A 27,362-nucleotide genomic window follows, 5' to 3' on the forward strand; every position below is an offset into this window, starting at 1 on the left:
ACTTTAGTGTATTTTCAACTTGCTTTTTTAATCATATTTTCAATAGTGTGAGTGAAGTGGTTGCTTCCCATTCTGGATGAATGTGGAGTTCAAAACACTAAAGTATTTCTTTCCCTCTTCTATCCAATGCCCATATTAAAAAAAAATAACATGTTGATACCTCTATTAGGTTATGATAATAAAGCAACAGATTCTGGTCTATAATTTAAATATTTGCTCTTGGCAAAACATGCTACTCAGCAAGTTTCAAAATAGTGCTGTGACACTGTAATTCAGCTGGTCAAAAAAAATTACATTTTTTCTTCCTGTTTTTCTCCACAATGATGTATTTGTTAGCAGTCACATTTCCTGGTTTGAAGGTGCAGGGTTTTGCTAAGGGGAAAAATAAAATACGGCACAAATGGTAGAACTAGTACCTGACAAAAAAGTTCTTCTATTTTGTTTCCAGATGAAGAATTTACTTCAGTGTCTCACCTATACTGACAACTTTTGTTTTCAAATCAAATCGATGAATTCCGGATGAAAATCTGTTGATCTAGAATCTATTTTCACATTTCACAACCTCAAACATGCACACTTAGCAATAAATACACAGAAACGATTTATGTTATTCTGGATTCAGTAGGCATTTGCCAGAGTTAAAATATTATGAGGAAATGGTGAATCATCGTGCTTAACAGTAGCACAATTAAAGTTGTCATCACTTTCTCATCATTCTCAGACCAAACATGAAGAAAAATTAACTGAAACAGCAAAATCGCACAGCGTTTTTGAATAAAGATAAAGATTAATGTTGTATTCCCCAATAATCGTAGTCAATTTAAATCAAATACTTAAAATGTATCATAGATAATCAATATCATAAAACTACATGCTGTAATTTATGACATAATAACCTTTATGAAACTTCAATTTATAAACTTAAATATAAACGTTATTTAAAATCATACTGTATATTGCTTTTACTTGGTAATAAGTATTACATTTGTTAACTTAAATCTTTTGGACAGAAAAGGACAGCAAAAATGGTACTCATTCCTTTGACTAACATAATCTGTTGCAATTTTATACAATTTACAATTTCACTCGATTTTCTCAAAGTTTTTTTCTGTCCCATGCATCCTTGATTAATATCAATATTTTAGGTTTGAGACCACCTTTTTATTTTTATTCCTGAGGATGCATAATTTCCCTGAAGACAGATTTTGAAAAATACCTCAACAAGGTTCTTATTTCAACATGATTCCTCTTGTAAACAAAACACTCTGGCTTTTGTTTCTGTGCCCAGGAAACAATTTCAATTTACTTTAACAAGAAAAAAGATGCTTAAAAACAAGATAGAGCCAAAGAGTTGTGTCTTTACTGTTACTAAAAATGATTCAGAATGAAAACCAGAGCAGAAAACTTAGGATTTCTGCTACCCTGTAGAACAGCCAAGGACGACAATTAGTGTTGGATCAAACAGAATTTTCAGTAGGTCTGTTTATATTATATTTCTATGTGTGTACTTGACTCTATCAAAACAAACACCTTATAGAAATTCCCTAAGGTGTTTACAAGTGTAAAAGAAAGGCAAATAGACCAAATTTAGGCAACAGTTTAAGATACTGGCTTGGAAAAAAAGTAGAAAATAATATGAAGTCTTCACAGAAGTATCCAGCCCTGACGGTTATATGTAACAATAGGCCTCTGGAAGAAACCTAGGGAGTAAAATTCACATTATTGCACTCAGAACACAAGTTATGCCCTGTTGAAGGAATCAAAGCTACTCCATCTACCCCCTTTCCCAAAGGGAAAAGTGTATGACACATCCATGGAACACATAAGGCGGCACCCATCAGTGAAGCAGCAAATCTGAATAAAACCCTGCAACATGTGAATTTGAAATTACCCAGTTGAAGCTAAGACCTACGGGATGAAGTAGCGTGCAGCCTAACTTAAGTACCTGTGATCCATTTCTTGTTCTGACATGTATTTTCTGAGCATATAATTTAGGCCACAGCTTCATGGTGAAAAGCATCTGGCAGCAGCAGCTCCTTGTTATGTCAGCATGACTGTGTATGTGGCTGCATCATAAACAAGAACTAATCTTTCTAAAGAAGAACATTTCTCCTTTCCATTTTTCTTTAACCGCAAGCTTATTCACAGCGCAGACCTCCAACAGCTAAACCATCACAACCAAAAGCACAGTGGCCACTAACACAAACATTATTAGATTCAGTCTGGCCCTAGGAATTTCATACCATGGAAGCTGCCTCACAGCCTTGTCAAATCTGTAAAGTAAGTGTAATGGCAATTCCTTGATATCACAAGCTCCATGAGAGAATGGATACAATAAACACTTATTAGATACTCAGTAGTTTATCTGAAGAATCCAGAAGTATTTAGATAGATGAAGAGCAAAACTTTGGATATTAAACAGTATGTTATAGCCTTTCACCTTCTGCTGCTATCTGTGTGCTATTCCCTTGCACAGAACCTGCTCCAAGGATCAACCATTCAGAACAAAACAGCACTCACCTACCACTACACAGGATAAGCTCTTAAGCACCACTTGCAATCTAAGCAAAGCCTTCTTTTTGGTCCTGCCTCATAGGTACTGACTGTCAAGGTCCTGGTATTACCCCTCTCCAGCTAGAGGCGAAGAAAGAAGTAATTTTGTTAGGTTGCTGCTGCCAAGAGCGATGAATTTCATGTTTAACAATTCAACTGCTGAGTTAAGACTGGAACAACAAAAACAAGTGAGTCAAATACTTGGCAGGACAGGACATTTACAAGTAGTGAATAATGTGTCTACAGAAAATTCCCTCTCTGCATAAGAAATCCCTTTTTTCACTTCTTTTCTTGAAGAAAACATTGTCAAGAAGTTCCTGAGTGAAAACCCATTCATCAGTTGGCACAGTTTGGAGAAACTATTAAATATCAGTATGGTTTCATCAGGCTAGAAGGCACTCTGTAACAACAAAAAAGAATTCGGAGGAATCTCCCTTCCTCCCAAAATCAACGGTGATCAGTACTTCGAAGGAAATAACATATTTCTTCTAATGAAAGATCCTTACAGCTTTTATTAATATTATACAAGAACAGATTTAGAAGTATGCTATTAAAACTAGAAGTACATGCACATTCTTGTAACACAACAAAGAAAGGCTATTTTCTTCCTTTATAATCATAGGTAGCCCTCCTATTACCATCATTATAAGCTAGAGGGAGAGCAGATATCCAGCTCAGAAAGAGTTTGCCCTGAGGACACATAAGCTTCTTGGCATAACAGTAACTCTTTCTTTTCTCTTCTCCCATAAATAGATGCAGTAATGACTCTGAAAAGCCTCTACAAATCATTGCCTATCTGAAAAGAACTTGTGCTCATGTAAATAGTACAAAAAGCTAATCCATTTGTTAGTCTGTCAAGCAAGGATGTTCCATGGCTTGGCCGGTGGGCAACCACCAAAGTGGAGAAAGCAGGTTCCAGCATCTGCCCCTCATGCCTCCAGCAAAGAACAAGAAGGAGGAAAGGCAGGTAACCCATTTAGGCTACCAAAGCCATGGAATAAGCCAAATGTGTTAACTTGGATGTGAGAGATGTAAACCAGGAAGGCCAGGACAGTTCCTATCCAATGCAGCACTTGCCGCTTTGGCCAAAGTTGCTGTTGCCGCGGTGAGGATGACAAGACAGGCTCCAGTGACACTGAAGTAAACACCCATCTAGTTCAGCTATCCTCACTTCAGGGATACAACTTCTGCCAGTCAAATGACCAGCAGGTAGGGGAACCAACCCTCCTCAACTTAATCAGCTACTGCCTGTGGGACCCTGGACACAGGATGACAGCCCCCTCCTTCCTCACAGAGCCTCCCGCTCCTGCTGGCTTCCTAATTTTTCTTGTCTAAGCCTCACTTCATATTCATACAGGGCTTTCCTTTTATCTCAGTGAAAACCTTACTTTCTGAGTATCCATGTCCTTGCAGCAATTTATGTCTTAAAGCCAGAGATGGCTTTACAAACTCTACACCACTAGCTTTTTTTTAATGGGCTTCAAGTTGTACACCGTTTCTACTCTTGTTTCCATAATCCCCAACAGGAGAAAGGTCACAAGGGAAAGTGAATGGATTGCTTCCTGTCTGTCTTTTCCTGTCACAAGTGTGAATAAAGGAATAAAGACATATAAAAGTAGTGTTGGGAGCAGCCTAATATTTCCTCAGGTTAGCAGACAGTGTTGAGATAAAATATATTTGGAAAAGTCCCACACACTCCCCCAAATAGAGTTTCTGTGCTGTTCACAGAATTGTAATGGTGCTGGAAACAACTGGGACGTGCTCTCACGGAAATTGGCTGCCTGAAAATTGCACAGGATGTCACTAAGCATCAGCTTTCTTCCTGCAAATCACAGCTATTTGCCTGAAGCCTGTGCACCTTCACACCCTTTGAAATACACAGCATAGGAGAGAGAATCACTCATCTGAAGCCAAAACTGACACCTATCTAGAGCAAGTTCGTGAACTCTCAGAGGATGACATCGATAGCAATAATTTCTGGAGGCCATTTTCAAGAAAACTTTACTGATTTAGTTTATTCTCTTCCTAAGTTAATTATCTGTAATCACATATGTGTATACATACGTGTGTGTTTATATATGTACAAAAATACATCTTGCTTTTTCCTGTGACCACATGTATCAGCAATAATCCACACTAATTCATTTAGAAAATCAGAAGGTGGCAAAAAGAAGAAAACTAAAGCTCACAATAAGGCCTTCCATACAGTGCACTTCATTGTGGTAACTGTAGCGTCTTCTGTGAAATGTATACACAGAGAAGTATCCTTCTTGGATGTGGCTGCATGAAGTTACTGAATTTTTCAGTGTATCTGGATAAGTCTCAGTGAAGCAGCACACAGTACTTCATCAGGAATTCATAACCAGTACAAAATTACCAAATTTCTCTCTGTCTTGTCCTCTGACAGTATTACTACAAAATAACTCAGTGACTCCTGTATTCTTTTGGGCAAGAACTTTAATTTACTGATTTATTCTTTCTTTCAGTTAAGGAGAGGAGAAGAGACAGACCATTCTACTTGAAAGCTGTGTCACCAGTGTCTCTAGCAACTGCAGAGGTCTCAAACCATGACATGTACAATGCCTTCTAGCCCTAGAATCCACAAAGCTTGCAGACTCAGCCTGCTAGTAGTTGCAAGAGGAATCAATGTTGATACCTTTCTACCTTCACTGTGGATTTTTACCATATTCGATTACATTAGGAACTTGTGGCTGTAGTACTGAATAATAAAAGTTTCTAGACAGAAGACCCAAAGAAATGCAAGACCTCTTATGACTCAGATGTATTTTGACTCAGTAGCCAAACACTCAAGACTTACGTTGAATGTGTGTCCTGACGTACTGAGTTGAACAAAGAGCATCTAAAAGCAAACACAGTGCTGCAATGAATCAGGCCTAGAAGGACAGAACAAGTTATGGCACAAACTATCTCCACGACATAGAAAGTTTCAAAGTCAAATCGCTATGGCAGTTTTCATCCGCAGTCCTTCCATCAAGTAATTTTCTTTTTGTTGTTGTTGTTGTTTTCAGATTACTACAGATATGCAAACTAATTTAAGGTATATAATCCTTGGGTTTTGATTCCTATAAAGTATATTTGCGAAAGAGTAATATCTAAACCATAACTACTCCCAGAACCTTAATCCTTTGTAAGCACTGGCTTCTTGTTTATAAATCCCTCTCTTCTAAATGAGACTTTAAAGGAAATTTACAGTGAGCTCTCTTCACCCAGTGTGAGAAGAGCCATAAGAAAAAGAACCTCTACGTTTCTCTTGCGCTCAAATAGTGATTAAGACAGTAGCGTACTTTGTGACTGTTCATAACAACACTTTGCACTAAAATATTATTTCACGGGCATACAAAGATACTTGAATGAAAGACTAGAAAGCTGAATAAGAAGTGTTTTTTAACACCTGAATAAATAAACCCTTTGTAAACCCTTGATAACCTTGTAATAAACCCTTATAATAACCCTTGGTATATTTTTATTCATTACATGTTATTCTCTGGAACGTCCTATTTTGATGAATGCTGTCTTAAACCTGCAATTCCTTCCTACAAGGGAAGTCTTATAAATTATGTTATATATCAAATACTGAGAGAGAAAAAAAAATGCTTTTCTGAGTATTAGGATCTCATTATAAATACATTCTTTTTTCACGGTTCAGACCAAAACTCAAATTTAATGCACAGAGATCCTTGGCCCCAATATTTAGCTGAATTTTAGTGGAAAGACAAAACTAAAAGAATCCCAATTCAAATTAACTTATTTCACTAAAGCTTTGAAAGTATGCAAGTCCTGTATACATACCTGCTGTAGGCTGAAATGGGGAAAAGTTTACACTTCAGTTAAGGCAAGATTTGCAACAGAACAATCCAAATTATACTTTAGATGTGAAATTATCATCTAAATGGAGGAATATCATTGTTGGACAAGCAGTAATTTAAAAGTCTCACTGCACGAACGTGTCAATGCAAAAAAAAATCCTAAAACCACAAGACTACAGTGAGCATTTAGATACAGCAGAAGGAATGTTAGCTCAAATCTTACTGCAAATTGGGTTACTATGAATATTAATCACCTCATTTATATACACACCCAAAATTCATACAGGAAACGCACCTGCATCTGTTACATTTATGATTTATAGAAGGATTTTGTTGTTCTGTACACAAAGCTCTAGTTCTTGCTTGACAGACAGTCGTTTACAAGAACTAAACAGTCAACACAAGTGCAGTTGTTCTGAAGAGAGGATGTGGTCAGCCATAATTAAAGGACATCATGTTTGAAGGTGCATTTTTTTTATTTACTCATTTAAGTCAAAATATGTGAATACTTATAAAAAGCTTAACCAAATGGAACAACAGCAAGTGTTTGGAGTCAGGGAATGAACTCCTTTCTCTAAGTTCCCCCTAGGTATTAGAAATGGGTAGTTGTTTTTATGAAAATGTTTACTTTTCCCAGTAAGTTCATAGGAGGTTCATCAAACGTTAAACACTAGGAATGACTGTTTATTACAACTGGAAAGTGTATTTGGCAAGGGCAATGAAAATGACTTCCACAGTATATGCAATTTTAAGGTGATCCTTCAGTATACATACTAAATTGCATTCCACAACAGGTTTCTGTTCATTTCATATCACAATAAAAGGAACACACCCAACATTCCTGTACAGCAGATACTGCAAATCAGAGCTTGTCCTGCCTTGAAGGTAAAAAGTCCTTGAACAAAAAAATTACTTTGCAAGGAAGGCACCTCAGCTCTGTCCTCATGTATCATTCTTTAGTGTCATCAAACATGCTAGAGATTTACCGTATTAAGATTTGTGAAGAAAAGTAATTTCTGTAAATTTGCTTTATATGTAATAGATACATCATAACCCAATGACCCTCTACCCAAAGGTAGAGGCTATGACTGCATTGCCCATGTACAGATTCTCACACTGTTTGAACAAGCCAGACTTTAGATCTTTGAGCTAGCTTTTGCAGTCCTATACAGCTAGCCATAATGGTGATCTAACATACTCATAATGTCCAGCTGTATCACTCTTAACTACGTATTTTCTACTATATCTCTTAATTCCCATCTCATGTGACTTCAATATACTTCCATATATATATTTTATAAATTATGCACACAAACATAATTACACAATGTGTGATTACACAATAACTAAAAGGCAAAATAATTTGGAAACGTATGCTTAAATAGAGAAATTTCGCTTCCTAAGAAAAACATATTCCAAAACAACTTGCATTTAGAACCAAAAAAGATTATAAACAGAAGTTCAAAATCCTAAGTACTCCAGCAGAAGTCCTGTAGTAGAATAAACAGAGGTACAGGAGACCAGAAATTGTAACAAGAAATAGGAGACATCTTGTTATTCATCTTGTTATGAAAAAGGCAAATCTCATTCAGATGCATTCAGAACAGCATCATAGTGCTGGACTATTGAGCTGCCAGAGGTGTCTCAGCTGAAATACAATGTTCAGTTTTATCTCCAGCAGTTTTAAGATACAGGCAGACAGAAAACACTCAGAGAAAAAAAGCAAGAAGAAAAAGAAAACATGAAATACGATAAGATTGAGTGATACAAGTTTCTTTAATCTAGACTGACAGGAGATGCGATAACAAACATGTAATAGAGCATCAGATGATCAGCTGTTCCCTAGTCCATCAATGACAGGAAGTAAGATTTATGTTGGGGAAAAAAAAATCATAGTATGTAAAGCAGTGCAACAGATGATTGAGCAGATCTGTGAAATCTTTGCCCCTGAACCTCAGGAACAGTACAAATATCTAGCAAGAATAAACTGTCTGTCTAATCCCTTCTTAGAGCAGGAGAATGGATCAGAAAAGATCTTACCAAATTCCCTTCTAGCCTTGCCTTTCTGTGATTGTACTACACAGAATTTATCTCGTAATCTTGTAGTTTCAACAAAACGTGTAAGATTATGCTGAGGAAAATCCTGAATTCTAGAAACAAACTAATGCTAAATCATTTTTATATTTACTCCATTGACTAGACATAACCCCAATTCTTCTGTATACACTATCAAACCCTATTGCATTTTTTTCCTTTCAGTGATTATTTCTCCTTTTGTATATTTTAACCTATTTTAACCCTTAAAAGTTGTTATATTAATGCTATAACAAAAAGCAGTAACTGCATGCCTATATACTTAAATATAGAATATCTGCTGGGAAAAAAAAATATTTTTTTGTTTGCATGTCAGCCCACAAGCCTTTATTCACATGAGAATATGGAAATTCATAAAACTACTTCCTATTTTAAACTTTAATTTGGCTACTTTCTCTTGAAGAAAACGAGGGAGTCACAGGTTATAACCAGGACTTCAGAGGAACAGGTTTTTAATAAAAGTTGGTTGGTTGTGAGCAGAAGAAGTTCCTTTGGCAGTATCATTTACAATTTCTTTGAAACCTCAAAATAGTATGTAATATAACCCACTTAAGAAGATGGTTTTAGCATCAGCCATAAAATAAAAGTAGACACATTTCTTCCATGCTCTATTTTTTCAATCTGTATGGCTGCTACTTAAAATGGAGCCTTCAAAGATGGTTTGAAAGCAGACTGCTTCATTCTATTTCAAGTACTCTCCCATGAAGTTCTATGCTGCTTGCAGCATGAACAAATCCATTAAATTAGAATAGGTTGAATTTTAAGGCACCGCTACAAGTAACTGCCTCAGCCTGCTTCTTGGTATTATTTAAAAAAATAAATTATTAAAATAAATAGCCTAATTACTTTTATTATAATGCATAAATATACAATGTTTTCTTTTGCACATGCAATTCCTTCTCAGCCCTTTTTGTTAGACATGTAAACAAAGAAGGAAGGGAAATCTGCCAAGTAATAAACCCATGGTATTAACACATCCAGTGTGTTGTAGAGCAAAGTCTGATTCTCCTGAAGACTGCTAATAAATCAATCAATTTTCATTTAAGCCTGACAGAGGTTTGGTTATAACACTGTCACTGTCCACAGATGTGTTCAAATTACCTCCAAGTTTCCTGGTCAACAAGACCAAGTCTTGATTATTTTTAATTAGGGCTTGCTAACATAATATGAGTAAAACTGGCACTCTGTAACAAAAAAGTTTGAAAAATCATGTTATCTTGTCAACCAGGCCATTACTTTTCCTCATCAAGTTTTAAGAGAGTCTATTCAGGTTATCGATTATGGCCCCAATCCTACAAGCAGAATTGCTAGTACTGTCATGCTGACTTCATTGGATCTTGTCTGTCAGATGGTTGCATCTCCTTTCAGGTTAGTTCTCCGTTCTTGCACACTCACCCTGCTCTAAAGCTACAAACCCCAAACCAGTTATCTGCACAAGAAAGGAAGTGCCACACGCTAACGTAACACTGCACTAATCCTAATCCTTTAACAGAGTACTGTCCTACCATCTAAACACAGCGAGTTGTTTTTTTCCAAAGGAGTAATTTTAGTCAAAGTTGCAAAGCCTTCTGCAGGGTCATTGTTCATTTAATTTCTCAGGTACCCTTTTTAAAATTGTTAACAGCCATTTGAAAATTAATATTTATACACTTAAACATACTTTTCTGCTTTCATTTCTGCTAGAGTTTGTTTATGCTTAAAATATTTTCTTCCTCAGTCTCCTATTTTCCTGTTCACTGAATCAGGAATACTGGGTGTTTCTGATGATTTCATGGAGAATATATGGAACTAATTACAGAACACAGACATCAAAAACTGTAGTTTTCTAAGCTTTAATTAACCGCGGTTTCATGGGCTGCTATTCATCACAACCTAGGAAGTGGTTCAATGTGGGGTTTATTATCAGTTTAAATAGTCAAAGTGTGAAGCATTGATTCCACCTGAATTTTCCAGCCCATAAAAAACATGTTTTTCTGTGAACTGCAGACATTGATTACATTCTGTTGAATCCAACATTACATAAAGTCATTTATTGCATTAGTGTACCAGACTGAAAGATCTGGTGAGATCTTTCTAACCATGAGCTATCTGTTGATCCAGACAGAAAGTGTGTCTCAAAGACATACGATCACAAAGGTCGAGACCAAACCTTTTCTCTACAGATATCACTTGAATGCTTGACAAAACAGTTTCAGATATAGGACAAATAAGAAGATAAATTTTAAGTGATGGTAAAAAGCCATGTTTTAGAAGTACTGCAGGTGGGATTCCTTCCACATGATCTGCAAGATATGTTTAGATAACAGGAACCAATTCTGAAGGTTCTCAATACTAAAAATGACGTGTAATTGTGAGGTACTGCAAAAATTATACTTAAGAAGCAATGTTAAACAAGTCAGCTAAATTGACTAGAATGACTGCTGTGCTTTGCTGAAGAAAGAGTCAATCTACTACTTGGTGGAAATCTTTTCTCTGTAAACAGTCATATAGGTAAGAGACACCTGTTTGCTGAGGTGCTGTTATCATCATGTTCTTAGCTTTCTCCATTATATACTCATAGAACCATAGAATGGTTTGAGTTGGAAGGAACCTTAAAGACCACCCAGTCCCAACCCCCTGCCATGGGCAGGGACACCTCCCACCAGACCAGGCCCAAAGCCCCATCCAGCCTGGACTTGAACACTGCCAGGTATGGGGCATTCACAGCTTCTCTGGGCAACTTGTACCAGTGCCTCACCACCCTCTGAGTGAAGAATTTCTTCCCAATATCTAATCTAAATATTACAAAATATGCAACTTAATTTAAAGCAGTTTTGTATCTTTATCTGTGCAGTCACACTGGACAAACATGAGTTGCATGAATGAAAATTATTAATAGGATATGCCAGTATAATCCACTTGGGGAATGAGAGAAGAATTGTCATTTCAAGTACATCACTATAAACTTAATATAATTTGACTAAATTCATATGGATAAAAAATTCCCTCTCTAAAAATTATACTCGAGTTTAAAAGTTGGAAGAGAACATTTTGCTATTTGAAGTTATATTGTCTGCTCAAACAATAAGGATGTGGATTACCTTAACAAGAATTGCGTTATAACAGAATTCTGAGAAAAACAAAGATGCTTTAGTAAGCAACAAAATTACATATTGACATCTTTCTTTTTTTTCCCTATAGAAAGTACTATATCAGTATTCTCACAGAAAATTAAAACAGTATGAAATTTGAGATAAACACTGATTGTGATCTCAGTATTATAATATCAATGCTATCCTTAACACAATTTCCATCAAAGTTAAATTTGTCCTGGTAATCTTTACTTCACTGCTGAAACTGCTCCATGATGTATAATTCACTCACTCAGAAATTTAGAGGAATAGGTAGCAACAGTGGAATTAGATCTCTGTGGCCAGTACTTTATTCTCAATTTAATAAACACATACAGAGACACAATTATTTGCCAATGAATTAATCAATATATATTTTAAAAATAATCTATTTATACTTGGATAGCATGGCCATTGCTTTGATGATGTGGTCACTATTTTTCAGAGTCCAATACCTAATATTTCCTGTTGAGGGCAATGGGATCTGTTTGTTTGAAAATCTGTCTGTCAGCAGTCACACTATCTGTACAACATAAAAGAGTTAATCAAAACATCCAGAGATTTCAAAAGCCTATAAATTGAAAAGGGTAACATTATCTATTATTGAAATTTGAACTGTGTGTTTATCACTAGATGAATAGAAATAACGAACATTAAATTTACATGCAATAATAAAACCAAAGATGACACACTGTTAGAATAATGCTAAAGTAATTTAGCATTAGCCCTGACAAAAACTAGGGGAATATCATTTGTACTGAATGATCTGAATGATTTGTACTGAATGACAATCTGGCCAGTTTTCCCTCCTTAGGTAACCTGACCATAATTTTTGCTTTCTCCTTGAAACCTCAATATCTAGCAGCCCAAAAAAGCTGCCATCCTTTTCTGAAGCAGAAAATATCACTGGAAGGTGCAATGAAGCAGTGGCCTATTACACATGGTGTTCTGTGTCCAGTAACAGCCTGCAACAGATTCAGAATATAAAATATCACAGAATCACAGAATTGTAGGGGTTGGAAGGGACCTCGAAAGATCATTGGGTCCACCCCCCCTGCCAAAGCAGGTTCCTTAGAGCAGGCTGCCCAGGTAGGCGTCCAGATATATCCAGATATATCCATAATGAAAAGTTCACACGTTGCACCTATACAAGTTGTGGTCCTTCCCTGCTTCTCTTTGCGAGCTCTCTGGTTGCTAGATTAGGGCACTGATATTTGTAAGTGTTTGATTAAATAAAGAAACATGTCTTGGTAAGAAGTATTTTGTAAGAAAATATACTCTCACACTATTAGGAAACTGGATTTAAAGAGAAATTAAGAATGGAATGTGGTATTTTTTTTTTCTTAAAACTATATTGTTAAAATGATTTGCCTGTTTTCAGATTTTTATGATGACATCCCCTTATTATTTTGCCACTCCTCCAAGCATTAACCATGAAATTTAGACCAGACCTTACATACAAATTATCCACTGGCATTTCTGTATAATAGCTTTGTACAGTGTTGCTTTGTATAGCTCAATTCATAATGCTCTGCAGACTGGCATGATTGTTTTTAAAATTATCATTACTTTTTTTTTTTTTTTTGTAAACAGCCTGAAGAGCAAAGGTGGTGTTTCTGTTCATATTGAGACAGCTTTTCATTTATTGATCTCCTGAATTCCCCTACAATTTTTAAGCACTTGCAGGTAATGAAATATCAAACCTTATTGTGGAAATGTTTTTATTATTATTAAACAGCATGACAACTCTCTTTACCAAATTAAAGAAACACTTCTCTAATACAGTTTTTAAAAATACTAGGTATACTAGTAAGAGATGGAAATGGAGGCAGTAAAAGACAAAAAAAAAAAGAAAAGAAAAAAAAAGAAAAAAAAAAGATTATGCTTAAAACAATGGTCAACAACCACAATCTCAAACTAATCACAAAAGACCCCGCAATTGTACCCGTTATCTAAATGAAAATCTATCTATCTATCTATATTATTTAATAGCACTGTTACAAACATACATTAGGGTTTACTTTACGCACTTTTGTTTAATCTTAATTCTATGCAAACGTATAAATAAATCCTTAACTACATATAGGCATAGGCAAGTAACTTGCAAAAGTAACAACTGAATTTACTTTGCTCTTCCCCAACAACATTGCCTCAAAGGTAAGGCTGTAAATTAAGCGGGAGTGTAACGCTGCTCTGCAGAAGATAACCAGAACAGTTTGGTTTACTACAGCAGAGCAGAAGGCTGCCTGAAGAGTGCTTTGCCTCTGTACAGTGGACTTTGCACAAGGCTCAGCTTCACCTTCTGATCCCCTCTACCACATCACAGATGTGCAGGTGTGGCCCTTAAGCTCTAGTACTTTTAGATGCGTTTTGTTAGAAAAGTAGTAAATTACTTCCAAATTGTTTATCATTTTTCATCCATCTAAATATTTAGTTCTAAAAGTAACTCTACTTTTTATTCTTAATGATGATTGGGAATATAATTGAAAAAACATTGGACAATTTTTCCTTTTTTCATTGTACTGCTGATTTCACCATGTCTTTTAGTTCCTGGTGTAAAGCTGGGCTGTATTCCGAAGTCTTTTATAGCAGCAAAGTGCTGGTTTCAAAGTTATGAACCTTAACTCTACCTTTGTGTTGCATCAAGAGACATACTTCTATTTCAGAGCACCTAATTGCTAGTTTTCTTTTTTTCCACATGAAAGGTGCCTATGACTTTCTTAAGCAGAAAGGCAATTAAAAAAAGTAAGTACAGTATTTAAAGTTACATATATGGACAGACTGCGAACAAGAGAAGGATTATAGAATTTACTTTGACTAGAACACATGAATTCCAAACCAAAAAGGCATTACGCAGATGACTCAAGAACTGTAAGTATGTTATTATTAACCTTTGATTACCCAGAACACCTCGCATTGAAAAACCTGAAGACAACCATGTTCAGAAGAGTTCAGTAGATCAGAGTGATTTTTAAAAGATAAGTAAGGGTAACCATATTAACAGCTTACATATCAAAATCCTACATGTATGTGGCTAACTGCCCTGACAGCTAGCACATTTTAACATTGTGGCATTTGGTCCTTTCTTCCCAAAGAAATACAGATGACTGAATGACCTTGATAACTCAGGTCAACTAAGTCATCTTACTCTCCTTGGCTACCTAGTCAGTTCAGTCTTGTCACCCAGCAGGGAAGTTTGGGGTCAGTTGTACAGAATTAGCAGAATTTGTATCTATAACGATTTTAGAGGTTTCGAAGTTTTGATTTTTTTTAATATTTTTTTACATTCACACACATATATGATACATAAATGATCTTCTCAGTAAAGATCCAAACTGCAATGTATTAGAAATGTCCCATGACAGATTTAGACTGTTTCTTTTGACACAAAAATAGTTTAAATAGACCTACTGAAAACAAAACATTTGAGAATTCAGTTCTTCAGTTGTACTCACTACACCAATTATTCACCAAACCATGAAAATATGGACTTCTAACAAAATTACTGTAGCATAGCATCTGTCTTGCTAAAGACTGTCAGGTTGTTCAAGAGCTATTTGCCGTGCTACTAGAAGAGTGCTTTGAACAACAGATCTCCCCTGAGAAACTTTCAAGCTAAGTGCTACCAAAAGACACCAGGGCTATGTACTAGACAATAAAGCATTGGGTTGATTTAAATGTGCACATCACTACACTGAAATTCCCCTGATCACTTAACAAACAACTCTAGTGAGACCTGAGAACTGTTGCACATGGTGTCAGGACAGTTATGGAGTTTCCCCTAGGTATCCTTTCGCAGATGAGAGGGAAGGGCTATTAGGAAATATCAACTTTGCACTGTCTATAGGGTTATATGCAAAATTTCTTCCAAAGGGTGCGCCATCTGCTTTCATACATCCATTTTTCAAGTGCCATTAAGCCAGGTCTTTCATGCACTAAATTGCTCCCTTCAATTTGAAGCCTAGCAGTTTAGTTCTCCTCATAAATGATTCTTAGCATTTTTCTTCCTACAATTTATTGCCTAGTTCAAAACTAGAGTGAAATGAATACTCAAGCAGCCTGAGCCCCTGGAAATGTCTTTTGCCAAACAGAAATTGCCCTCTGTTCTCACGTGCAAGGTTTTTGCTTGTTTCCATTTTTTAAGCAATTAAAGTTCTTCGTCAATGTGTACCAGCTATCAGCAGTCAACATGGAAACAACCCTCCTGAATTCTTTCTCCAGCACCATAGTCAGAGATAATTGAAAGAACAGATTCAACAGCTTTGTGATTATCTAGACTTTCCCATGAAAACAAAACCGAAAACTTTTCAACAAATATCCTGGCTTCTTCAGCCAAGCCTTTCATCATCATCATTAAAAAAAGTTTTGAGCACTTACGATAAGCTAACAAATGACAGCTCATAATCCCCATCTGTAACACTAGAGGCCAGGTACTGCAAAGACAAGACAGGTGCAAATTTTGGTATTCCCATAGTGCTTATTATCTATTCCTTTTTAGAAAGGAAACGATTTCTCTTAATGCCACCACCAATACCCCACATTAATCTTTCCTCAAGCAAACTCCCACCCTGAAGCTACTACACAGTGTTATTACCCTGTCAAGAATTTTTCTCCTGAATTTAAAGAGGTGCTTCTGCCAGTCCGTGGTGTTAGACTGTGCAGTCATCTACAAAAGCACCTCCATTATTCCATTTTTTAGCTTGTAATTCTGTAATTACCAAGGGTCCTTTCAGATCTGTACCATAGGTAAAAAGATGGACAGATAAACTACACTAAGTAACTCTTTTCTTTGTTCTGTCCCCAAATTTCTCCTTTCATTTCTGCTTTCATCTTTCCCTACCAAAATTATGGTAAGAAAAAGCAGCACAGTACACACAAATAAAGAGTTACGGAGCCCCTATTTTATTGGGATAGGACTGTGGCATGACTAAACTAAAGACAGTAAAAAGGATAGGGACATATCATTGAACGTAACTAAAATAGCAAAACTGAAATTTATGGTGGTGCTTGAAACCTAGTACCAAGTGTACATTTGCTTACTTTTTTTCCACTATCAGGCATGTCAGACACAACTTCTCAGTATTTGAAACCATAAAAAAATCTAGAACTGTGCTAGTTACACAGGGGATTACTTTGAGAATAGGACAGAATCACTTTGGTTTGGGATTTGTAGAGAAGCCATCAGCACGCTTTCTCCAAAAGCTGCGAATAACATGTTGATCCTGGAAATTGGAAAAGGGATAGTCAACTAGACAATTATATAATGCTTGAAACATAAATATATATATATATATATATATAAAAATACAGATAAAAGTACCCCAGGAGGGGAAAGAAAAGAAAAAAGAAACACCCAAATACTAATGAAAAACGTGAGAGGTTTTTTTTTTGTTGTTGTTTGTTTGTTTATATCCGTTAGTATAATGGAGCCATTTTTCTCATTAAGAACTCAATCTGAAATGGCAAAATGAGATGAATGACAAAAAATTATTTATTTTTAAATTTTCAGTTTTGATGTTTAACTGTGTTTTACTCTAAGTACACAATCTCATACCCAGAATATACTGGGTATACTGGAAAATAAAAAATTATTTTCATTATTGATGTGTTCCTTGCTTATTAGCAGGTATAAACTTAATAGACAATGAAGTCAAGTTGAATGATACAATTAACACCAAAGGTAACTGCTATAGTAATCCACAAGGCTGGTATCTCTCCCGAGCCCATCTTCTCCATATTCATGTATTCTATTCCTTGCATCATTAATGCAGACTAGATTTTCCATATTAGTATCTTTCCTAGATTAATATAAAAATTATTATTATTATTTCTGCTTTTTCATCAGTTGGCAAAATATAGTTCTTTCAGATCATTCCCAAACAGAAATAATATTACTTAAGATCCCACAAACGCTAGTCAGACTGCTCCCAGAGTCATCACATTCCAGGAGAATTTTGAATTGTCTCTTTTGAAGAGAAAAGACACAAACACTCCTCCTTCTACCTTTAACTTGTCTTTCACACTTTTTGATATAAAACAAGAAAGAAAAAAAAAGAGCACACAAAAGCAGAACATATATGCAAGATTACTTGTAGAATCCTACAATAAACTAAGTGATAAACCATGTAAAATATGTATTTTCAAATTAATTATGGATGCACGAACTTGACTGAAATACTAAGAGAAACCCAAATAAAGTTTCCAAAAGTTTGCAATTAATGAAAATAATCACTGACAGTAATAAATATTTATTACTAAATGCAAGCCTAATAAAAGCCCTTAGCAGCTTATAGACATTAAAGACAAAAGACAGCATCATGAATTTGAAATACTTTTCCAATCTATTTCCAACATTTTTTCACATCTTAGGGCATTTAAGGAGGTTAAAGAGTGTTTGCACTGAGCTGTCCTAGTAACTGCTTTAATTTTTTTTATGGTGTCCATGCGACAAAATGAGATATAGTCACAAGGAAACATGACATTATGACTTTATTAGAAGATACCCTTCAAAGGTTCTTTCTACTTCAAAGTTTTCTTTTCCTTTCATTGTAGCCGCATGGATAATAGCCATCTTCATTTGTGTACTCTTTGTAGTTTTTTGATTTACATGAACTGAACCTGAAGTATGTCTCTATCTATGTATTTGTGGGTAATCTTTAATATCCCACATAAAAAAAAAAAAAAAAGGAATTCTTTAGTCCTCAGCACAAACCTAATGCAAAATCAAATCCTCAAGGAAAGAATTAGTACAAAAACCTCTCTGACTGGCAATGCATCATTCTTTGCCACACACAAAAATTAAATGATCGAATTTGCAACCTTGAGCATCTTTAGGAGTTTATTGATTTATATGGGCTTAGGTTTCACTGTACGTAATCAGTGGAAACTCTGCACACAGAATTTTTGTTTAAGAGTCCTTCACAACGTATGAAGGATTTTCACAGTCCTCTTTTGTTTCATGTGGCATTCCAATGTGCTAAATAACACTTGTATACTCTCCTGCTGCTTCATGCAACCTTGGCTTAAACAACCCTGAAATCATGTTATTTATCTTCCAGAAACTTTTGATTACTTCTTGAGAAAGTGCAGCTAAAGCCCTTCCTTCACCTTTGTTTAGGAGATCAACAATGTCCTTTGTGATGTTTCTGGATGGATTTTCAGTTATTGCAGCCAAAGTTAGGCCTCTCTTGGGCTTTGGTCCTGACATGTGAGATACACATCTGATATCTCTGGAATCTGTGGGCTTTTCAAAGGAAGGGAATGCTAGGTAAGAGCTTTCTTTTTTCTCTTCTTAGTATGCACTTTTTCTATTAGTATTTGAATTTTATTTGCATTTTTTCATTAAAAAAGCTCAACTTAAAAAGATTCCACAAACAAAACTAACATGCTCAACACCGAAAAAAATTCAAAGCTTAGCTAATTTGGATGAAATAGAGGAATAATTATTAGATGGCCTTAAACAGATTAGCTGCATAATATTAATCTTAAGTGTTACCGTTAATAGCAAGAGCACTACTAACATCATCTCTCCATCAAAGAAAAAAAAACACACCTCTCTTGGATTGAAATCTAGGTAGCCATACAGGTACTGCACCAAAATCACAGAACACCTGCCAAATCACTTTTAAACCAGGTCAGCCATTTAAGACCCTTCTCGGATTTTGCTCTTCATCTTCACTTGCATAGAAGAGGGTTAAGTCTGTTCTTAGCAAAGATCTTTGGCAAGATCTTTCATGACAAATGACATGCTACCATATGCCAAAAAAGAAGGGGGAATATAGTCACCCCCAGCTTCAACTTTAACTGGAGCTGCTTTGTTCTGAGTGCCCTGAATAATTAATAACTACTTTGGCAATCAGTCATGCATTCCTTAATGGCACCTCAGGCATCAAGTATCCCATTCACCCGCTCCCCCAAGTAAAAATGGACTTTATTACATCAAGTTTTCTATGCCAAACTCGTAACTGACATAATTTAAACTAAGCGAGTCACTAGGAAGACTGAAGCTCCAACACACTGTAGGAGTTTATAAGGTTTCCCTCAATTGCATGTGGCTACTATATGGGTTCGAGTTGTAACTGGGGACAAGTGAGGAGAGGAAAAGAAATATGGATTGCTTTTTGCAGTAAATTTCTAGGAGGTTTTGGTGCCAAATACATAACTTTTAATAAATGCATAGCTGAACAGTCAAAATGCAGAACAACCACTAAGAAGCCCCTAGTGAATAATGCAGCTCACCAGTAAGCGCTGACTAAGTGACAGGGCATAACATGAAAAGAGTGCCTAAGAATAACAGTCGTGCCGAAAGTAGCAGGAGAATTTTAAATTAACACAAGCTAAATTTTCATAGCAGAAAAAGGTTTTTCAATACTTCCTTCCACTTTATAGTATTACAGACTAAATGAACTTGCAGCTATAGAACAAAGAGAGCTAACCAAAATTGTAGAACATTCTTCTAGATGCACTCAGACTACACAATTTAAGTTGGAAGAAATTCAAGTAATTAAACTGCAGTTATCTAGACCCTCAAGAAATCTTCATGATTTTCTCAGGAAGCATTCTGCTTGTATACAGTATATGCACTGCTTTTAAGCAGTGCCTTATAATGCTGTGTTAAACCATCCTATAAAATGATGTTGCATCTAACGACATCGGAACTGCTGGGAGTCCTTTTGAGAGGCTAAATCCTAGAAGTAAGGTAACCAGATCAATAGCCGTTCTCCCCCTGCTTATTCATCATGTAAAAAGTTCGTTTGAAATATAATATACAAAGTAAAAATATATATATACGATAAATTACAGGAGATTTAAACAAAGCCATTCCTCTTGCTCTTTAAAAGACCTGAAAATGTGTCCGGTGCCCCTCTCTGTGTGTGGCCTCCAAATACAGAAACAAGCTTGCACTGTTTTATTTCAGTTTTGCTTCATTTCTCCCCAAACAATCTCTCATTGCTAGTCTACCAGGCATCTACCCCTCCCCCTTTCTTTTAAAAAATGAAAAAAAAAATTAACTGTTTAGGACCAATTCATTTAAGTGAATCACTAAGCAAATCAGATGTTTTTGCAATAATTATTTAAAATTTACACTTAATTCCTATAGCTGACAACTATAAATTTTAATTTATCTTGAAAGGTAGGATAATATAGCCTTACAATTTTAAGGAAAACACAACTTTCACTTTTCAATTGCTTTAGGTACAAGAAGCAGAAGATCTAATCCTGAAACTTAATACAGACTGCATTTACAATCCAGTCAGTTAATTATGCAACCTGAAATGTGAAATTGTATTTTGTATGGCTTATTAAAACATAACTTTTCAAGAAAAATCTCTCCATTAAAGAGATTGGGAAATTAATTCTCACAAACCTGTTGTTATACCATGCATTTTGAAGCTAGCTTTGAATTCCTGTGACAGGAAAGGGGCTGCTCTTGCCTGTTACATATGTGAGACAGAAAATAGCTTGGTTTCTGCAGCAGTTTGTATGTGTAATTCTTATGCATGTAAACTTTATTATTGGAGGGAAAGAGGGACTAAAAAAATGCATCCTACAACCCCAGCTCTTTTTGTCTACTGAATAAATGTTCAGCGTTAATGATCTAAATATTTTGAAGAGTAAAATTATTTTGAATTGTTGATAATTTAAATCATAGAATCATTTAGGTTGGGAAAGACCTCTAAGATTACCATATCCAACTGTTAACCTAGCACTGCCAAGTCTACCACTAAATCATGTCCCTCAGCACTACACCTACATGTCTTTTGAAAACCTCCAGGGACAGTGACTCAACCACTTCCCTGGGCAACCTGTTCCGATACTTCACAACCCTTTCAGTGAAGAAATTTTTCCTAATATCCAATCTAAACCTTCCCTGGTGCAACTTGATGGCAAACTGAGTCCTGCACTGAAGATAATTATACTTACATTTTGGTATTTTTAGGTGCATTTGTTCAATCCATTTCACAAAAATTGGATCATACATAAGTCAGATAGACATGTAGGAGATAGGATGTAATACTGGAGGGCACCTACAATGAAATCTGGCCTCAGCCCACACAAAGCATCTATTTAGTGTTTTTCTTTTACCATTTTCTAAAAGTAACATATTTATTAACTTCTGTTCTCTGTTATAAAAAGAGCTTAAACCCAGCCATACTCCAAGCTGGTTTGCATGCCGACTGACATTTTATTTAATTTCAAAATTCATCATCAATCAGTCATACTATTCTACTAACAAAAGTGTCCAACTCACAAGAGAGAGAATTATGCAGATCAAGCCCGTAATTGTTTCAGGTATAATACTTAGTTAGGCCTAAATATTTACAAATACTTACAGGAATACAACATGAAATAGCATGCATATATACTACTACACTTCACTTACATCATTATCAGTATACTAAATGTATTATCTATAAGATTATGTATTGTTGAATAGATGCACAGAATTATTCTATGCTTCTTCTCCATAACTGAAGTTTTGCAAAGGAGGAAAAGAGGGGAAAATGCAAAATGGCAATAGCAGTAAGCAAGCCAAATGCATCGAGTGAAGCACATGTCAGTAAGGTTAAAACATGGATTCTTTTGATCAATTTTTTATTGAGTTTGCAGATATTTCCGACCAACCAAATACCACAAACCACAAGATGACTTAGGAGATTCACAAAGTGAATTATGAGGAATTTAAAAATATTCTTCACTCTCTTTAAATACAGAATATCTATTCTGTAAAAACATGTCAGCTCCTGTTCCACTGCATCCTGATGCTTCAGAATGTTATCTCATCCTCAATAATCTATAAACATTGCTTTGCTATCAGAGATCTTTTACTTTTTTTTTTTTCCCCACCAAGTGACAAATTTGCTGACGGTCAAAATACCCATATTTTAGGCAGTGACTAGTGTTTAGTACCTGTGAGTTACAAGTGTTAACCAACATTCGAGAGAAGTCTAAAGTACATTTTTCAGGAAAAATGCAGTGGAAATTGAGTATTATGCATTTTCTACTTTGTCACTATAGTAAAAATATTCAGGAGAATAACAACTTTTTTTTTTTTTTTGAACTAGGTATAATCATTTGGCTGTGTATGAAGCAGCTGACTAACAAGAACATTAATTTCTTCAGTCTTCTTTGTAACTTCCCAATGCCCTTTAAGTGTCATGCAGCTGATTTTTCTTATGCTGATTTTTCTTCTTCTCAAAGCAAAAAAAAAAAAAAAAAAAAAAGTGGCTTTTTCACAATACTGTATTAGGAATGCAAACATTTTATTCAAGTTTCCACATAAACAACCGAGCCCACAACTTCCCAGTCCAAAGCCATCCAAGACGAACCACAAGAACACTTGGTTAGTTAAAAGACAGAAACAACATGTACAATTCTGGAAGACAGATTATTCATTACTGTTATTATTGAGAAATAAACAGTAATTAATCCTAAACTTTGCAAAGATTCTTTTGAGCTACCACTTCAAAGATTTTGTTTTCCTGAAATGCTCCAATCCTGAAACATGTTACTTACTGGCACAAGAAGTGTATAATGGATGCAGAATCCAGGTTGAGAAGGAAAATATTCATCAGACACAAATCTTATTCTGATCTGGTTTCCTTTGGAGATTTGTCTGCTTGGCACACTACTGGAACCACACCAGCGCCCTAAAACAGTGCCATCACTAGGCTCTTCAACTTCTACAAAGTCATACCTGAACAGAAAAGAAAATTACATGTTTATTTACTGGTAAATTTCTATAAACTTCCTCTTTTAATAAACAGACTGACTCTGCAGCTTGCATTTTTTATTATTATTTTTTAATGCTACAAGTATGCTATCAAAGCCAGCTATTTTAAACGTAGCTTCCAAGTTGCCACTGGCTTAAATACATAATAAAATCATGCAATGAGGTTAAAAAAATAAGAGCTAAGTTAGCACTTTGAACATGAGTACGACTGAACGTTAGTACGACTGCTTGTTCCTTTTATGGGAAACAATTACAATATACAGGATAGGGCAGAATGAAGTCAGAGAAAAAACTGAAATTGCTTAAGCCTGGCACAGTAATTCATACTGCAATATCACTAGAAATATACTGCATGTTACCAGGGAAAATTCAGTGGCTTTTTGGTACTGAAACCTGCCCTCTGGTAATAGTGGTGAGCAGGCTCCAGGAGGTTAAGGTGGTTTAGGGAAACTTGGAAGCACATTTCAAGCTTACGCATATCCCAGTGAGACATTTGTGAAGCAAAGACCTAAATGTACCACGTGTCAGAAAGAACCTGCTATTTTGGTACTACTGACAAGAGATATATGGGTTGGGAGCTTTAAAAGAATGAAACGTACATGGTTTGATTTAGTTTCATTGGTTTTTAACGTGTGGTCTGGGTATCCCTGGGGATCCGTGAACTTCAAATAGCTCCATGAAAGGTAAGTAAGAAACGCCAGTCAGTTGTCATCCATAAGCTTAAATACGCCCCGCAAAGGTCCTCGCTTCCCCTGCAGAATGTTTAGGGGCTTCTCAAGTCATAAAAACACTGAAAGCCACTGCTCTAGAAGGCATGTCTGGTTTTAATATTTTAACCTGTTTCATGTCAGCTCCCCAGCTGCCTACTGACAGAATAAACAGTAGGAATTTCAGTCACTTTTCCCCTGCTGGAGCTTGAAAAGCTCTGAGCCGCGCAGCACCCGGAGAGGTTGAGGAAGGCAGGAGAGTGTTGGTGAGAGAGGGCGACCGCCGCCACTGCCCCACTGCGGCCTGCTCGGGGGAAGCCTCCCGCTCTGTGGGGCTGCTGCGCTATCTTTCAGGTCCTGCCACGCATTGAGGACACCTCTCATGGAAATCTAAACTGGTAAATATCCCCCGGTCCTTTCCGAGGGTACAGACAGACCTACTTCTGATGACAGCAAATATCCACATTCTGAAAATGAAAACACACACACACAGCCAAACACACCGAGCAACGTGAAAATTATTACGTTAAACATTTTGTATTGAAGCTTTTTCTGGATTTTTTTTTTCAGTAAAGCTAATCTTTATAATGATTCCCAGTTCCCTAGGTTAGACAGCAGGCAATAAATTCTTGTGTTGCATGTTTGTGCAAGACTGACTTGCACATTTATTATCTCCATTTAAAGGACCAGTATTTTTTCCACTTAATGAGCATATTCATTGCATTCATTTCTAATTAAGTGTGTTCAAAATGTATTACTGCCATGTACTACAGTTTTAAATCTTTGTTGAACTTATGATACTAATTACTTCATAACCACCTTTTTTTTTTTTTTCCCCCCCTCAAACCACTAATTCCTTTAACTGATCCGCCACTGTTTTTACTTTATGATCAGGTATACAACATATCACAAAGGCAACTTGTACATTTAATTGCACTGCGACTTCAGAGCTCACCGTATTTATCAAATTGATTTTGAGCACTGAATTTTATTTTATTTTTTAAGATCAGGTTACAAAATTTCCAACAATAACCACCTTTTTATTTTTCTAGTTAAAAGAATCAAATAACTCCTCTCTATCTACTTTTCTGATTTGTAAGGAGTGAATAAGTTAATCATTATGTTTATCAACTTAAGCTGAAGATGTTTGGGGGTTTAGGCACAGTACAGGTATCAGTGCTGCTACCACAACGTACGCAGCACTTTCTGCTGCACCCATTGGTCTAATGGGACCCCTGAAGTAAAAGACAAATTCAAATTCCATAGTTTAAACCCTAATTCTATTAGTTGAGACACAAGTTAGAGGAGATTCTGAAAAACCCAAACAAAAGCCAGCTTTCTGAAAAACCCACCAGGTCCAGATAACTCTGTTTCTCTGTGATTTTAACTTCGGTCGTTCTCTCCTTGATCTCTGTATGTGGTATTTGTAAGCAATCTGTCTTTTGTAATCATAATCATTTCCAATTTTTTCAGTGTTATCAGTCCCACCTTGGCTGTGTTGTTTCTCAGTCACCCTCTCCCACCCTAATACCATTCTGACCCTCAGAAACCCACTTGTTTCCAAGGGATCGATCCAGACGTACTCTCAGCACTTTACAGCACTCGCGAGTTCTGCACCCAAGTGTGCACAATTGCCAAAACCCCTGTTTGCGGGATTTACTAAAACCTACTTTATAAGCCAGTCAAACGTAACTTTCTCATGGCAACTTGATACAGTGCATACAGCACTAAGTGGTTTACAATGATTGTTCCCTTTCTCTGAAGTCTCCCTCAGGACATGTAGACGATTTATGGGTTTTGTTGTTTTGCCTTTTTCGTTTGTTTGTTCAACAAACAGGTTTGGTGCTTGTAGACAAAGTTTCTGTTTTCAAAAGCAAATATGAGATATGAGTACTGGTTTCTTACTTCTGGACACAGACGCAGGCAAATCTTTAGGAACTCAGTCTACATCAACAAAAAGAGAGACCCTCACACATTTCCTGGACATCATGACACTTTTAACCCCTAACTTTATTCCCATCGGTTATCTAGGTTGAACATGCTGCAAGAGACTGCCAAAAGGATCTTCTGTGCAACTGAGAACTCCTAGCACTGCACATGTTGACTGAAGTTTGAACTTGCTGCAAAACACAACAAAATAAAGAGGTTTGGATGCTTTAGTGTTAACAAGACTGCTGTGCACAGTGCTGCGGCTTTGTGTCACAGGGCTAAAGAGCAGCAGGGACATCACAGCCATCCAAAACTATCTCCCCATAAAGAGAAGCTTCTCCTCAAAAAGCAAGAAAAGCAGGATAAATAATCTAGAATTGAAAATACATTTTCTACCTGTAATGGAGTTAAAAAAAAAAAACTTAAAATCCATGTTGAAACCAAAAATCCTTCTTTTTTGTGCAGTGTACAAACCAGAAAACACAACCTTCTTTGGCACAATGACTGAAAAAATGCTCTTGTGCTGCATCTATGTTCAATACATTACTCAAATATTAAATTTGAGTAGTCTCATCTCCTTTCCCATGATGAAAGATGCTTTTGCCCTTAGTCACAATGTCGATAATGCCCTCCCAGATATCTGATGCAGAATGTGTATTCCTTTTCCCTAAGGCTGAGATGCCCAGGACCCTGAATTGCATTAAAAACCTGAACAAAACAATTTATTTGAAAAGGACAAAGAAGCAATATAAGGAGCTCTGAACTTCAATGCCTTTCCAACCAGGAAATATATTTTCCAAGGGAATGTGTTTTCCTCTCCTTTCTCTATTTTTCTGTGGTTTGCACTGTCATTTGCTAAACGTTTTCTGACAGGCTGTTTACCTTGGCTTAAAGTTTTGTGACCTTTGCGCAGCCTCCCTATGCCTTCAGAATCCCACAAATATATCAATGAATGTAAGGTGCAGAAACCCACATGGTAAAACATTTTGTTGTATCAGTGACACTGGATCTTTCCATCTTTAATAGAAGTGCTAGACAAAAATCTAGAACACCCATGAGAACAGCTTGAGAAAAGTGAAATTTATTTTTCCTTCCCCATTTGATAAGCACTGACTTTTTTTTTTTAATTAAGAAAAAGGAAGTTGATAACAATCCCTGTCATTTTTTTCCCCTGTGGGATGCCGCATTATTTCTATTCCAGTTTGTTTTAAAGCATATGGAATTTCAAGGTTTTCCTGGTGACAGCAAAACAAAATACCTACCTCAGACTTGAGCCAAAAGCATCTAAGGTATTCTGGCAGTTCACCAGACAAACTGTTATTGAACAGAACTTAGATGGTTTATATTTGGGCAGCTTCAGTTTTGGTAACAATGGAAATTACTAAAAACTGTCATCATGAAAATATCG

The 27,362-nt window shown here is 36.1% G+C and overlaps 1 protein-coding gene across 2 annotated transcripts in view; it reads right to left on the bottom strand.

Moving 5' to 3' along the window:
* Positions 1–27,362, bottom strand: part of PDGFC (platelet derived growth factor C) — a 120,915-nt gene that overhangs the window by 9,926 nt on the left and 83,627 nt on the right. For both annotated transcript variants that reach the window (XM_066996100.1, XM_013175316.3), the window contains one exon: positions 23,102–23,282. In XM_066996100.1, coding sequence (XP_066852201.1) covers positions 23,102–23,282 — 181 coding nt within the window. The remainder of the gene's footprint in view (positions 1–23,101; positions 23,283–27,362) is intronic.

This window comes from Anser cygnoides, chromosome 4, assembly GCF_040182565.1.
Source record: "Anser cygnoides isolate HZ-2024a breed goose chromosome 4, Taihu_goose_T2T_genome, whole genome shotgun sequence".
In the NCBI taxonomy this organism is placed as follows: domain Eukaryota; kingdom Metazoa; phylum Chordata; class Aves; order Anseriformes; family Anatidae; genus Anser; species Anser cygnoides.